The following is a 15,745-nucleotide window of genomic DNA, read 5'->3' as shown; positions in this document are numbered from 1 at the left end:
TTCCCTATACTGTAACATTTTATAACATACAAAACGAGTAGATCATGAAATTACTGTAACATTTTATAACAAAACGAGAAGCTCATGAGATTACAGAGAGAGATAAAGAGATAGAGCGATACAGATAGATAGATAGAGACAGACAGACAGAGAGAGATAGAGACACAGATAGAGACAGATAGAGAAAGAAAGAGAGATAGAGACAGAGAGAGATAGATAGAGATGGAGAGACAGAGATAGAGAGAGATAGAGATAGAGAGATCGATAGAGATACAGACAGACAAAGAGATAGAGATAGAGAGATATAGAGATAGAGAGATAGACAGATAGATAGATAGACAGTCTTCCCTTGGTTATGTTCCCTTTTTCATGTAACGGGGTAAGTACTGAGTTCTTATAAAATGAACTAATTTGGTCTCGGTGAAGAACGCTGTGATCAGAACAGCCAGCAGACACACCACCCCCACAGCTACATGCACCAGCCGTGAGATCCAGCCGCTATCACAACACAACAACACCTGCAACAGCAAGACAAGCAAGAAAAAAAACAGCCATTACAACTGAAGCACTAGAACAAAAACAAGAAGCAACCGAGAGGGCACAGTGCCGGGCTGGGAATAAGACTCCCACTGCAGAGCAGCTTGATCCATTCCTGCTTTCACTAGGAGTTTAATAAGACTCACCACAGCTTGTTACCTAGACACAGTGGTCAATCAAGCACTTAGTAAAACATGGAATGGATGAAACTGCTGAGCATCAGGAGTCTGTTTCCATCCCTGGAGTGTAAGGTGAACGGGTTTGGAACTCTTACTCACCTCCGAGAGGGCGGTGAGCCCTGCGCTGCCAAGGAAGACCAGCAGCAGGGCGGGGGAGGGCAGCAGGCCAGCCAGAGGCCTGGAGGAGCTGTGGGAGAAGTAGCCCTGGATGTAGCGCACGCTGTGAGCGATCCGCAGCGTCATGTTGAGACAGTTTGCCAGGATGAATCCCACGCTGCCCTGCCAGAGGGTCAGGAAGTACGAGAGGCTGAGGAAGGAGGCGGACAGTGCCAGCATCACGAAATTATACCTGCAAGAGAAGCGACAAGGCTAGAGAGCAACACACACGCAAACACACACACATTATATATATATACACACACACACACACACACACACACACACACACACACACGATACCTTACTGACTCCATCGAAACAGAAAGCTTTCATAAAAACAATGTTGAAGCATAGTGTTTAAATAAGGAGCCCCACCTGTCCACTTGTTCTTTGCTCATAGCCGCGAAGGTGAAGCACTCGCTCACGCCGTTGACAGCCAGCAGCAGCACGTACAGGGAGTAGTACCGGAGAAGAGTGGGACCTGCGAAGAACACATTGTGAGATCAATCTATTCAACAAGGCTGCGTTCACAGGAGCTGGCCAGGTCTCTGTGATTCCAGTAACATGAACTCCTTTTAAACGAGCTTCATCAGCAACTCGGATACAAACAACACAGTAATGCAGTTGTCAACACCATGCAAAATAACAGTCACATTATCTGCTAATTACAATGAAAAGCGTCTAAACGTTTGTGTTGAAACATGAAGGTCGAGACAGCAAGCAGGAGAGATTCTACACACCTGATCCGCTGCTCAGCAAGGAGCCTCCATAAACATCCAGGGCCAGATGAGAGTAGGCGTAGCCAAACACCGTGATGGTCAGGCCAATCAGAACCACCAGCTTCAAGAGGGATTCCAGAACCGCTGCTGCCATAGTAACGTCATCCTAGAACCACGGCAACATTCCATGAGAAGAATCACAAGCCCATCCAGGAAAGTAAAAATAAAAACCCAGCCGGAAACCAGAGTATTAGCTTGAAGAAACCAACAGCGACTGTCTAACACAGCGATACCAGCAACGGCTCCACAAACACTGAATGTTTCACGGTGTTCCTGATACAGGAGCACACTGCTACTAGCATGGTCCCATTACTACTGGAAATGGATTACAGTTACAGTGTCTTACAGACTGACCATGTTCTGCTGCTTGGCTTGCTTCCCCCTCTCCAGCACTTTGGCAAAGAAGATGTAGAAGCTCTCCTCAATGGGCTGGAAGATGAACCTGGCCACCAGAGAGCCCAGGTTATTCACTATATCATACACTCCTGGGGGCAAAGGGCAACAGGGCAGCGGTTACTTATCACAGCAAGCTAGAAAGGCACACCACTGTCAGCCTGCACTGACTGCGCCAAAACTGAGACGAGACCAGAAAAGCATAATACTGTTCTATAATCCACGACAGCCTGCAATCAACACTGCACAGGCTTGCACTGTGCTTCCCAGTGCCACCTGCACACACTGACCCTACTTTACACACAAGCCCAACACAGCTGCAGCTTCTGCTAATGGAACCTCCAGAAACGACAGGCTACGATTACATTCTAATCATGGGGCAGCCAGACACCAGCGATCGAGCTTTATCAACCTTACTAAAATTGGAAAGAAAAAGATTTTATGTAAGTTTTGATTTCTTTGATCGAGTGTTTGAAGTTACAGATGATATTCACTTACCTTGGTCTCCAAAATTCAACACATTTAGGAAGGTCATGACATAGCGTTCACCTAAAGCACAAAGAACGCAACCCCGTTAGCATGCCAACAAAAATAAAAATACAGGACTACGAATCAAGAAACTGCAAAGTAGAGACGCTGTCACCTTCTGTTAGGATCTGCTTGAGGAATGACTGCTTGAAGAAGCTCCAAGTCAGCTTTGCCAGGCTCCAGTTAACCACTGGCTAAAAGGGATCACAACAGTAGCAGTTAATACACAGCAGTGAAACCCCACATTTATCAGCGTTACCTGGGGGTATTCAGTGCAGTTCAATATGCCTGCTGGAATTATTTTGTTGCCTTACTCAACAGTGACCCCTGGAGGTATTTAGTGCATTTTCAATAAGGTTTCGCTATTCTTGTTAAACGGTGCCATTGGAACATGATGTGGATTTAAGGAGTGTGGAACTACAGAGGTCACCAGCTGACTAGGTTATAGCCACCAAACCCTTGGTAACTTCTGGTTACTTCAACAGCCCGGGAGTCTTGTGTGCTCTGTCACAAAGAATGATCTGATCTCGTGCCCAGTTTCCAGGGCTGGCCATGTCTCTCCTGTTACCTTGCCTCTTGTACGTGTCGGTAATAAATCGCGGACCCTGGAGAGAGGGAAAGATGACTTCTCAGCTTCCTGGGATCCGAGGAACTTGACGAAATACAAAACATAGCACAGCAGCAGGAAACTGGTGTAAGTGAGCTGCAAAGCAAATGAAAACATAGAGAATTATAAACACACCTGTACCAGGCAGTGATGCGTGACACACTACTGTTTCACCTTCTGTACTGTCTGAGAGATGGGATGAGGACAGAAACTCTACAGCCATGAGTCCAGACGAGCCCTGCTCTTTTCTATCCTGTTACATACATTACATACATACATATTATATATATTTACATACATACTACATATTTTAGATATATACACACACACACACACACAATGTACTGTGCGCATGTATATATATAGTTTCATTAGCACATGCACAGTAAATCAGGTCACTGATGTATGTTGTCTGAAATGCATCTCTAAAGATCACTAGCTAGTTTCTCACCTGAGCCAGCGAGAAGATGTAGAGGCCCCAGTGAGGAACCAGAAGCACAAGCAGCACAGTCAGGAGGCATTTCACAATGATGGAGAGACTTTCAGCAATCACCTTAAACACAGAACATCAGCACAGTGACGAGGGGCACGCAGGGGCCCTGCAGAAAAGACAGCTCGGCTGCCATCACTTTCACTTCGACTGCTGAGAGCTGCAAACCTTCCTCTACACAGGTGTGTAACTCAACAAGCAGCAAAACATAAAAATGACTCAAACTGCTATGCATTCCCATCGGGGGCTCTTACCTTCAGTCTCACGAACATGTGCGCCTGTGCCAGCACCCACAAGGGCTCTGCCAGCAGCTCCACCACTGCGGAGAGGCCAAATAGCAGCACCCCGACCTCGTAGTGAGGGGTACCGGCCGGGTCAGGAACCTCCAGCAGACACAGCCACACCCAGCCCAGCAGAACCGACCACAGCGCCCCCACTGGCACTCTGCAGAGAAACAGGCAACAGGCAGGGACGGAAATAAGACTCCTCTTGCATAGCAGTTGCACCCATTTACTACTGCGAGCTTGATTAACGACAGTGTGTACAGGCAACAAGCTCAGGTGTGTCTAATTAAAACCAAGAATGGATCACACTGTGGTGCAACGGGAGTATCGTTTATACCAGCCGAATGTAATGCTATCTGCCTGCTTACTACACTCCTGCCAATCAAACTCCAGGTACAGCAGCAAAGGGCAGAACTGCAGCACACTGCAATATCTACTGAGTCTTTCTCTTAAAACAAGCATCAGAGATCAGTGTCCTAAACTCTCTGTGTCTGTCACCCCCCCCTTAAGAAATACATCCGTATGAAACACACATTCCCATCACTTTGTTTGTTTGTCCTTTTCTTTCCCTGTGTTTTGGACATGGTCTGACTTACGTTAGCCATAGAAGGTTGATAACCTGCGTCCAGTTTTGCTCTGTGCTTCCGCTCAGACAGGCCCTACGAAAGGCTTCTCTTGCCAGAAACACCACGGTGGAGTAGAGCAGTGTAAGCCTGCAGAGCACAGGGGCGAAACAAACACAAGAAACTGAGCTCTGCAAGCAAACACAACACGAGACAGGAGGAGCACAGGAGCGAAACACACACAACACGAGACAGGAGGAGTACAGGAGCAAAACACACACAACACGAGACATGAGGAGCACAGGGGTGAAACACACACAACACGAGACAGGAGGAGTACAGGGGCGAAACAAGACACAACACGAGACTAGAGGAGCACAGGAGCGAAACACATACAACAAGAGACAGGAGGAGCACAGGAGCAAAACACACATAACATGAGACCGGAGGAGCACAGGAGCGAAACACACACAACACGAGACATGAGGAGCACAGGAGCGAAACACACACAACACGAGACAGGAGGAGTACAGGAGCAAAACACACACAACACGAGACAGGAGGAGCATAGGAGCAAAACACACACAACACGAGACCTGAGGAGCATAGAGGTGAAACACACACAACATGAGACATGAGGAGCACAGGAGCGAAACACACACAACACGAGACATGAGGAGCACAGGAGCGAAACACACACAACACGAGACAGGAGGAGTACAGGAGCGAAACACACACAACACGAGACAGGAGGAGTACAGGAGCAAAACACACACAACACGAGACCTGAGGAGCATAGAGGTGAAACACACACAACACGAGACAGGAGGAGCACAGGAGCGAAACACACACAACATGAGACCGGAGGAGCACAGGAGCAAAACACACACAACACGAGACATGAGGAGCACAGGAGCAAAACACACACAACACGAGATAGTAGGAGCATAGGAGCAAAACACACACAACACGAGACAGGAGGAGCACAGGAGCAAAACACACACAACATGAGACGGGAGGAGCACAGGGGCGAAACACCCAGGAAACTGAGCTATGCAAGCAAACAACACGAGACTGGTAACCCATTTCATCACATGGCTTGGCAACCCTTGGTGACCCATTTCTCAACCTCACCACTCTCTCTGCAAAGAAGTGTCTTCCTGGGGTGGGTATAATAATATCTATTTTCAATTCATTTGCAGCTGTGTGTCTCTGGTCCTGGGTGGGTATAATAAGATCTATTTTCAATTCATTTGCAGCTGTGTGTCTCTGGTCCTGGGTGGGTATAATAAGATCTATTTTCAATTCATTTGCAGCTGTGTGTCTCTGGTCCTGGGTGGGTATAATAAGATCTATTTTCAATTCATTTGCAGCTGTGTGTCTCTAGTCCTGGGTGGGTATAAGAAGTCCTGGTCGGGTTAACTTGTTCCACTCTTTCAAGGTTTTAAAAGACCTCAATCAAGTCACCACGAGTGGCCAGAACATTGACACAGCATAAGAATCATCCATGTGAGGGACTACCCGTTTACACAACAGCAGTGTGCTCTGCACACCCCTTTGCGTGCACGCTTACCTCACATTCACCACCCCGATGATTTCTTTGGACACGAAGCGAAGTGTGAAAGCATTGAGCACAAAGGAAAGACCTCGAAACATAACCTGCAAAAAACACAACAGGAAAACAATCGACACAATCACACAGACCTCCACGTGGGTACGGTGACCATGGCTCTGTGTTCAGAGTCAGCTCAGGCTTTTCAATTCACTACCCAGTGCATTCTGGTAAGCGTAGTCCTGCTTCTCTTAAAGGTACGACTGGTACTCGAGACAGGTAAAACGTACCAGAATGCATTGGGGTGTGAGTTGCAAAGCCTGAACTATCCCAAGCTGTCCCGCTGAACACAGAGCGACATGGTCACCTTACCCTAATTACCCAGGGATACGTCCCAAGCACTGCTTTTCCTTCAGGGTTTAAACTGTGCCCTCGCTACAATGACAGTACAGCTGCAGTGCACGCAATGCATGGGCAGATATACAGTAGTACTGTACCAGCAGCACACTGCAACCCCTGTGTCTACGGTAGAGTGGCGCCTGCGTCTTACACCGAAAGTTAGGCATGACTGTAAAGGTTGCTGCTTGCTAAAAAAAACAACAACAACACAGCGCTAGATGCACAGCAAGTGACACTGCATTCCGTCTCTGAACTTCAGCAGTAACGTAATTCATCTCACAAACGTTCATGTTTTCCGCAGTAACTGTGCACGATGGACTGTGCCTGTGCTGTACTGCTGTATTACTGTCCATGCCTGTGCTGTACTGCTGTATTGTATTGCTGTCCATGCCTGTGCTGTACTGCTGTATTGTATTGCTGTCCACGCCTGTGCTGTACTGCTGTATTGTATTGCTGTCCACGCCTGTGCTGTACTGCTGTATTGTATTGCTGTCCATGCCTGTGCTGTACTGCTGTATTGTATTGCTGTCCATGCCTGTGCTGTACTGCTGTATTGTATTGCTGTCCATGCCTGTGCTGTACTGCTGTATTGTATTGCTGTCCATGCCTGTGCTGTACTGCTGTATTGTATTGCTGTCCATGCCTGTGCTGTACTGCTGTATTGTATTGCTGTCCATGCCTGTGCTGTACTGCTGTATTGTATTGCTGTCCATGCCTGTGCTGTACTGCTGTATTGTATTGCTGTCCATGCCTGTGCTGTACTGCTGTATTGTATTGCTGTCCATGCCTGTGCTGTCCTGCTGTATTGTATTGCTGTCCATGCCTGTGCTGTCCTGCTGTATTGTATTGCTGTCCATGCCTGTGCTGTCCTGCTGTATTGTATTGCTGTCCATGTCATCTCAGAGTCGTGTCCTACATAAGCTTTGTTTTCAGCGCGCTTACCTGCAGCAGCACGTTATACGAGGCTAGCTTTGTCGCGCTGCTCAGCACGTCCTGCGAACTCATTTTAACTGTATTTGAACCTGCCTGGTCGAACCGGATCTAACTAAGCCTATTCCCGAAGCAGGATTGGGTTCGGTCCACCGCTGTACATTTCGACCCGTGCCTGGCCCGGGTCACTGAAAGCTGTGTGTATGAATGACAGCTCAGCTCTTCTTCCGTATCATCCCGCTCTGCAGCATGGCTGCATTTCCGAGCGCAGTTTGCTTCCGTACACACTCGCTTTTTTTGCGTGACACCCACGCCACGTCGAAACGTCATCGCGCACGTTCATCAAAAGCCTTGCGGAATAATTTTATTTTATAGTTGTGTCTTTACTTAGAGTCGACCGCCAGAGGGCGCGCTGCACAGAAACAAATTTCAAAGCGCTGGGAAAGGACCCTGATTTATAGACGGTAACCGAGTACTTCTCTTTACCCATAACAAAACAACACACGTACCAAGACATGCAAGACCATACAATTAAAACAAGAGTAACAGCAGTTCAATGCAACTTCATTGCTAAAATAAAAACTTCTTTCAATAAACATTCTCCAAACAGCCCATGGGATAAAGCTTTGTGAACAGAGCCCGCTGTCTCTGTTATAGCAGCACATTCTAAACGATTTGAAAAGGTGCATTTTTTAAACTGAGGCATTGTTTTTTTTCCTTTTTTTTAAAGGAATGATCACTAGGGGGCGTGCAACACTAATTTTCACTTCCATTGCTACTGTGGCAACTGAGAGCTGGGTGTGAAAATGAGCCACTGAGGATACAGACAGGTACAGCAACACACAAGTGGACATTCTTCAAAGCAAATTAGTCTTTGAGAAGCCAGTGTATGTAAACAGAGCTCTGAGCACAAACAACAGAGACACACACACACACACAGAGACATAGACAAGACACCCAGACAGATAGACACACACCCAGACAGAGACAGACACACACACACAGAGACATAGACAAGACACCCAGACAGATAGACACACACACAGACAGAGACAGACACACACACAGAGACATAGACAAGACACCCAGACAGATAATAAGACACAGTAGACAGATAGACACACACACAGCTGGGCTGTGCTGAATGTCTGTTTGTTCGTGGATGATAGATAGAGACACACACACAGACAGAGACAGACACACACACAGAACTGTGTAATAAATCAAAGTAAACGAAAACAACATGTATTATGGAAGCGGGCATGATAAAGAGCTGGGCTGTGCTGAATGTCAGTTTGTTCGTGGATGATAGAGCTGGGCTGTGCTGAATGTCAGTTTGTTCGTGGATGATAGAGCTGGGCTGTGCTGAATGTCAGTTTGTTCGTGGATGATAGAGCTGGGCTGTGCTGAATGTCAGTTTGTTCGTGGATGATAGAGCTGGGCTGTGCTGAATGTCAGTTTGTTCGTGGATGATAGAGCTGGGCTGTGCTGAATGTCAGTTTGTTCGTGGATGATAGAGCTGGGCTGTGCTGAATGTCAGTTTGTTCGTGGATGATAGAGCTGGGCTGTGCTGAATGTCAGTTTGTTCGTGGATGATAGAGCTGGGCTGTGCTGAATGTCAGTTTGTTCGTGGATGATAGAGCTGGGCTGTGCTGAATGTCAGTTTGTTCGTGGATGATAGAGCTGGGCTGTGCTGAATGTCAGTTTGTTCGTGGATGATAGAGCTGGGCTGTGCTGAATGTCAGTTTGTTCGTGGATGATAGAGCTGGGCTGTGCTGAATGTCAGTTTGTTCGTGGATGATAGAGCTGGGCTGTGCTGAATGTCAGTTTGTTCGTGGATGATAGAGCTGGGCTGTGCTGAATGTCAGTTTGTTCGTGGATGATAGAGCTGGGCTGTGCTGAATGTCAGTTTGTTCGTGGATGATAGAGCTGGGCTGTGCTGAATGTCAGTTTGTTCGTGGATGATAGAGCTGGGCTGTGCTGAATGTCAGTTTGTTCGTGGATGATAGAGCTGGGCTGTGCTGAATGTCAGTTTGTTCGTGGATGATAGAGCTGGGCTGTGCTGAATGTCAGTTTGTTCGTGGATGATAGAGCTGGGCTGTGCTGAATGTCAGTTTGTTCGTGGATGATAGAGCTGGGCTGTGCTGAATGTCAGTTTGTTCGTGGATGATAGAGCTGGGCTGTGCTGAATGTCAGTTTGTTCGTGGATGATAGAGCTGGGCTGTGCTGAATGTCAGTTTGTTCGTGGATGATAGAGCTGGGCTGTGCTGAATGTCAGTTTGTTCGTGGATGATAGAGCTGGGCTGTGCTGAATGTCAGTTTGTTCGTGGATGATAGAGCTGGGCTGTGCTGAATGTCAGTTTGTTCGTGGATGATAGAGCTGGGCTGTGCTGAATGTCAGTTTGTTCGTGGATGATAGAGCTGGGCTGTGCTGAATGTCAGTTTGTTCGTGGATGATAGAGCTGGGCTGTGCTGAATGTCAGTTTGTTCGTGGATGATAGAGCTGGGCTGTGCTGAATGTCAGTTTGTTCGTGGATGATAGAGCTGGGCTGTGCTGAATGTCAGTTTGTTCGTGGATGATAGAGCTGGGCTGTGCTGAATGTCAGTTTGTTCGTGGATGATAGAGCTGGGCTGTGCTGAATGTCAGTTTGTTCGTGGATGATAGAGCTGGGCTGTGCTGAATGTCAGTTTGTTCGTGGATGATAGAGCTGGGCTGTGCTGAATGTCAGTTTGTTCGTGGATGATAGAGCTGGGCTGTGCTGAATGTCAGTTTGTTCGTGGATGATAGAGCTGGGCTGTGCTGAATGTCAGTTTGTTCGTGGATGATAGAGCTGGGCTGTGCTGAATGTCAGTTTGTTCGTGGATGATAGAGCTGGGCTGTGCTGAATGTCAGTTTGTTCGTGGATGATAGAGCTGGGCTGTGCTGAATGTCAGTTTGTTCGTGGATGATAGAGCTGGGCTGTGCTGAATGTCAGTTTGTTCGTGGATGATAGAGCTGGGCTGTGCTGAATGTCAGTTTGTTCGTGGATGATAGAGCTGGGCTGTGCTGAATGTCAGTTTGTTCGTGGATGATAGAGCTGGGCTGTGCTGAATGTCAGTTTGTTCGTGGATGATAGAGCTGGGCTGTGCTGAATGTCAGTTTGTTCGTGGATGATAGAGCTGGGCTGTGCTGAATGTCAGTTTGTTCGTGGATGATAGAGCTGGGCTGTGCTGAATGTCAGTTTGTTCGTGGATGATAGAGCTGGGCTGTGCTGAATGTCAGTTTGTTCGTGGATGATAGAGCTGGGCTGTGCTGAATGTCAGTTTGTTCGTGGATGATAGAGCTGGGCTGTGCTGAATGTCAGTTTGTTCGTGGATGATAGAGCTGGGCTGTGCTGAATGTCAGTTTGTTCGTGGATGATAGAGCTGGGCTGTGCTGAATGTCAGTTTGTTCGTGGATGATAGAGCTGGGCTGTGCTGAATGTCAGTTTGTTCGTGGATGATAGAGCTGGGCTGTGCTGAATGTCAGTTTGTTCGTGGATGATAGAGCTGGGCTGTGCTGAATGTCAGTTTGTTCGTGGATGATAGAGCTGGGCTGTGCTGAATGTCAGTTTGTTCGTGGATGATAGAGCTGGGCTGTGCTGAATGTCAGTTTGTTCGTGGATGATAGAGCTGGGCTGTGCTGAATGTCAGTTTGTTCGTGGATGATAGAGCTGGGCTGTGCTGAATGTCAGTTTGTTCGTGGATGATAGAGCTGGGCTGTGCTGAATGTCAGTTTGTTCGTGGATGATAGAGCTGGGCTGTGCTGAATGTCAGTTTGTTCGTGGATGATAGAGCTGGGCTGTGCTGAATGTCAGTTTGTTCGTGGATGATAGAGCTGGGCTGTGCTGAATGTCAGTTTGTTCGTGGATGATAGAGCTGGGCTGTGCTGAATGTCAGTTTGTTCGTGGATGATAGAGCTGGGCTGTGCTGAATGTCAGTTTGTTCGTGGATGATAGAGCTGGGCTGTGCTGAATGTCAGTTTGTTCGTGGATGATAGAGCTGGGCTGTGCTGAATGTCAGTTTGTTCGTGGATGATAGAGCTGGGCTGTGCTGAATGTCAGTTTGTTCGTGGATGATAGAGCTGGGCTGTGCTGAATGTCAGTTTGTTCGTGGATGATAGAGCTGGGCTGTGCTGAATGTCAGTTTGTTCGTGGATGATAGAGCTGGGCTGTGCTGAATGTCAGTTTGTTCGTGGATGATAGAGCTGGGCTGTGCTGAATGTCAGTTTGTTCGTGGATGATAGAGCTGGGCTGTGCTGAATGTCAGTTTGTTCGTGGATGATAGAGCTGGGCTGTGCTGAATGTCAGTTTGTTCGTGGATGATAGAGCTGGGCTGTGCTGAATGTCAGTTTGTTTGTGGTTGGTAGAGCTGTGCTGAATGCCAGTTTGTTCGTTTTGTCTGCAGCTCTGATCCTGCCTCCTCTTTGTAGTCTGGTTCTTGTTTGGTTGGCCCTTTCATCTTTGCAGAACAAACACGGGGAACATCCCTGCATGTGGTCGCAAGCAGCAGGTCATGGAAGCCCTTCTTTCTGAGTATCGCTTCCTTGTTGGGTGCAGGATGTGAGCTTCAGAACGGATGCTGGCATGTAGAATTTGCTGCAAATCACTCATCCTCCCAAATTCAGACACTGTAAGCTCATTACATGAAGTCTGTGACATCAGCACGTCAGGAGTGAAGACTTTGCCCTGCTGCTTAGGAGCTGCGTGGACAGGGTTAGCAGACCTCCCGGCTTTCACATTTTGTGTTAAACATTTTTATACGTACAAAACTGTAGCAGTGTGCTCAGCACGGTCATTTATTATACAAAAATAAAATAAAGAAACGTATGGATTAATAATTCTTGTGCTTAATGATTCATATTCTGTTTAACTTCCTGGTCTATGACTTTGTTTTTTTATATATGTCTTGGAAGTGCCACCAGCCAACAGAGTTGCTACAGCTTCAATGAATTAAAGGGGAAAAAAATGACCATAGTAAACTCTTATAGAGTCTTCCCCAAATTCTACCTAAAATGTGTGACATCTGCTATCTTCTATCTTGGAAACAGATCAAGGACCTAACTTTGATCTGACATTTACACATCACGTCTTCACTTCTGCTCTGCAGTCCAACCTGGATTCCCCACTACAGAGAGACAGAGAGAAAAAGAGAGAGTGTTTCACAGTAGCTTGTGTAATACACAGTGTACCGAGGCTGTAAACTGACAAATACAACCTCGCTGCTTTTATTAAGACAGAGAAAATGTTACATTCACTCAGTTTACGACCTGGGTGCTGCAGTCAGAGATGAGAGGCTAATTCAGCTCCAATTGGCTTGTGGAACACTCTGTGAGGAAGTAAATTGCCATTGGTTGGTACTCAATTGCAAAGGTGAGGGAAGGACAGGTTTTCTTGTTTTGAAATCAATGCATTAATGAATGGATTTACTTAATACCAACCAATACAGAAATGCTTCTTAAAGGTGATTCCGAGTAGGAGTACCAGCACACCCACAGTCGGAAGTGAAGACAGTATTTGTGCAAACGCAAGCTTTTTCAACCTGCCCTACTTTAGAGTTATATTTAGTGAAATGTTTACCAGCCTGATCCAAATAAGACACATCACCATTAAAAACACCCACAACAAGAAAGGTTAGCTTCATCATTATTACTATTAATCCTTTTCACAATGTCCTGAAGCATTTAGAAATTCAAGTCCTGGGGTAATTTGTTTCAGACTGACAAGTTATTGTTTTTTTCTCTCGTTCTCTCATCAAGGTCGGTGAAAATAGAGCTGTTCTATTTCAGTAATGCGGCTCTCCAGAGTCTCCGTGACCCAGTATCAGAACGCTGCGAGGCGCGCAAGGAAAGTTTCGACGCACGCTCTGCTAAACTCTCTGAAAGTTACAAACACCCTGTTCTGTTTGCCCTTAATGATTTGTCCTTTTCTTTTCTTTTCAGTAGGGCAGTGCATGCTGAAATGACTGTGTTACAATGGGTGCAGGGTGTCTAAGGCAGTAGGGCAGTGCGTGCTGAAATGACTGTGTTACAATGGGTGCAGGGTGTCTAAGGCAGTAGGGCAGTGCGTGCTGAAATGACTGTGTTACAATGGGTGCAGGGTGTCTAAGGCAGTAGGGCAGTGCGTGCTGAAATGACTGTGTTACAATGGGTGCAGGGTGTCTAAGGCAGTAGGGCAGTGCGTGCTGAAATGACTGTGTTACAATGGGTGCAGGGTGTCTAAGGCAATGACTGTGTTACTAAGGCAGTAGGGCAGTGCGTGCTGAAATGACTGTGTTACAATGGGTGCAGGGTGTCTAAGGGTGCAGGGTGTCTAAGGCAGTAGGGCAGTGCGTGCTGAAATGACTGTGTTACAATGGGTGCAGGGTGTCTAAGGCAGCTGCTCTGGAGCTGCAGAAAGCAGGGCTGCTCTGGAGCTGCAGAAAGCAGGGCTGCTCTGGAGCTGCAGAAAGCAGGCATACTGTTCCTGTGCAGTAAGGCGATACGTGTGCTTCTTGTTGTATTGCAATGCTGCCTGGATGCAGTGCTCAGGACTGCTAATTATGAGATTGTATTCTGTCCTGGAAAGAGATGCACTTACAGTAATACATTGGCACCTAGGAAACTGCTTCTGGTTTGTGCATGTATTCTTATCCGTATTACAGAAGCAAACTGGAGAACAATGTGATGGACAATAGTTCACAACACAGTTTGTACTGTTGCTTAAATGATCACCCAGGCACTGGTGTTTGTTTTATATCTTTGATAGCAGCATTAATATCACCCTATTCTACAGCTGTTAGAGCTGCCTGTAATGACTGTTGAAATATTAACGAACGCTGCAATCACGAGATTATATCAGGAGATCGTTTCTTGCCTGCCGCGGTTCACTGCTATCCATAACCAGCTGTCTCGCAGCTCGCTTCAGAGTGGAAACTGCTGCTGCAGGCCTGCCTGGGGTAGCACATAGTTACCTTTACAGATTATCTACAAGGGCTTAGAGGAATGAGCTAGGAACAGAGGCTGAAGGAACTGATGAGCTAGGAACAGAGGCTGAAGGACCTGGGTTTAGTTTGCAAAGTTAGAAAGAGTTAGGAGGGGCTTGACTGAAGTCTTTAAAGCCTTAAAAAGAGGTTGATAAAGTTAACCCTAACCAATATTTTAGGTGCAGCACAGAAAACAGGGCTGAAGGAAGCACAGTTGGAAATTAAGAGGAGATGGACTTAGGACAAAGGGTAGGAGATAGTCTTCATGCACGGGTCACCTAGTCATGTTGTTAATGCTGAATCATTAGGATTCTAAAGTTTTCAGATACTAGGAACTGGATAGTTCATTCATTTTCTAGTGTTGTTCTTCGTTTGCAATACTCAATGCATGATACATAACTGAAACAAAATATCAACAGTAATGCTAGGTGTAATGGGATTGAGACATGGAAATGATGCTTACTGGGAAAGCACAATGTTATACAGAGTTTGTATTTGATATCATTATCACCCCACCTTTGGATATTCCTGGGCTAGGAATAACTACCGGTGTACAAGTATTAAATGAGAGCAGCTCAAAGCTGCTTTAAACAGCAAGTAACCATTTGTAATGTTCTCACATTCTTCTTCACTGTGCAATATCATCCGATAACATCTGCACAGTCCGCCTGTCTCCTTATTTCTCATGGTTCAAATTCGGCTCTCCCCTGACCTAAGCGCACTGTCCTGCTGGCTTGTCAAACCATCAACCCCAAGCCACTTTCGTTCTGTACAGACCAGTGATCACGCCCTTGGGCACGGGCCCCATGTCTTCCTAATCATTCTAGTACAGCTTCAATCTTCAGGCTTTACTTTCACCCGAGTGTAGACTGTCTATCCTCCCATCACCCCTCACATTGCACTGGGTATGAGGACACTTATTAAAGTCACTTGTGTGCTGAAGATCTCTCGAGATGACACAAGCCAGCAGCTACACTGACTGCCACCAGTCTCAGTCTTCTTCACGCTGTTAATATGTTCATACTTTCATGTTCTGTGGACCGCTTTATCTGCCTGCTGATTTTTTCTCTGGAGCGGGTCTGCTGCACTTTCCTATTACTAATGCATGCACTGACATATGGCTGGACTTTCACAATGCTCCTGGTAGCAGGACTGTGTCGAGCAGGCTATTGCATTGGGCTTGGCATTATGTGCAGCCCCTTGGAGGACAGTGCTTTCAAAGTGCATCTATATCATAGAAGTTTGAATGCGTGCTTCAAAGGGCATGAAGCTTCTTTGGCTCACAGAGACAAGCTTTGTTTTTAAGGGACGAGAAGATTACACTGACCCATTTTTTAATGCTGCTGTTTACTATGCAAAACACG

The 15,745-nt window shown here is 46.7% G+C and overlaps 1 protein-coding gene across 1 annotated transcript; it reads right to left on the bottom strand.

The window, feature by feature from the left end:
- Positions 1-268: 268 nt before the first annotated feature.
- On the bottom strand, positions 269-7,675 carry rft1 (RFT1 homolog). Its single transcript, XM_041224923.1, has 13 exons — positions 7,413-7,675; positions 6,093-6,178; positions 4,553-4,669; positions 3,927-4,116; positions 3,634-3,735; positions 3,144-3,278; positions 2,691-2,769; positions 2,546-2,596; positions 2,009-2,139; positions 1,616-1,760; positions 1,251-1,356; positions 816-1,065; positions 269-518 (listed from the first exon to the last, which is right to left on the bottom strand). Exons 1-13 carry the CDS (start codon positions 7,473-7,475, stop codon positions 354-356), a joined length of 1,620 nt encoding a protein of 539 aa, XP_041080857.1. The 5' UTR covers positions 7,476-7,675; the 3' UTR covers positions 269-353.
- Positions 7,676-15,745: the final 8,070 nt, after the last annotated feature.

The sequence above is a fragment of the Polyodon spathula genome, chromosome 23 (assembly GCF_017654505.1).
Source record: "Polyodon spathula isolate WHYD16114869_AA chromosome 23, ASM1765450v1, whole genome shotgun sequence".
Classification (NCBI taxonomy): Eukaryota; Metazoa; Chordata; class Actinopteri; order Acipenseriformes; family Polyodontidae; genus Polyodon; species Polyodon spathula.
This window is presented reverse-complemented; position numbering and strand designations above follow the sequence as displayed.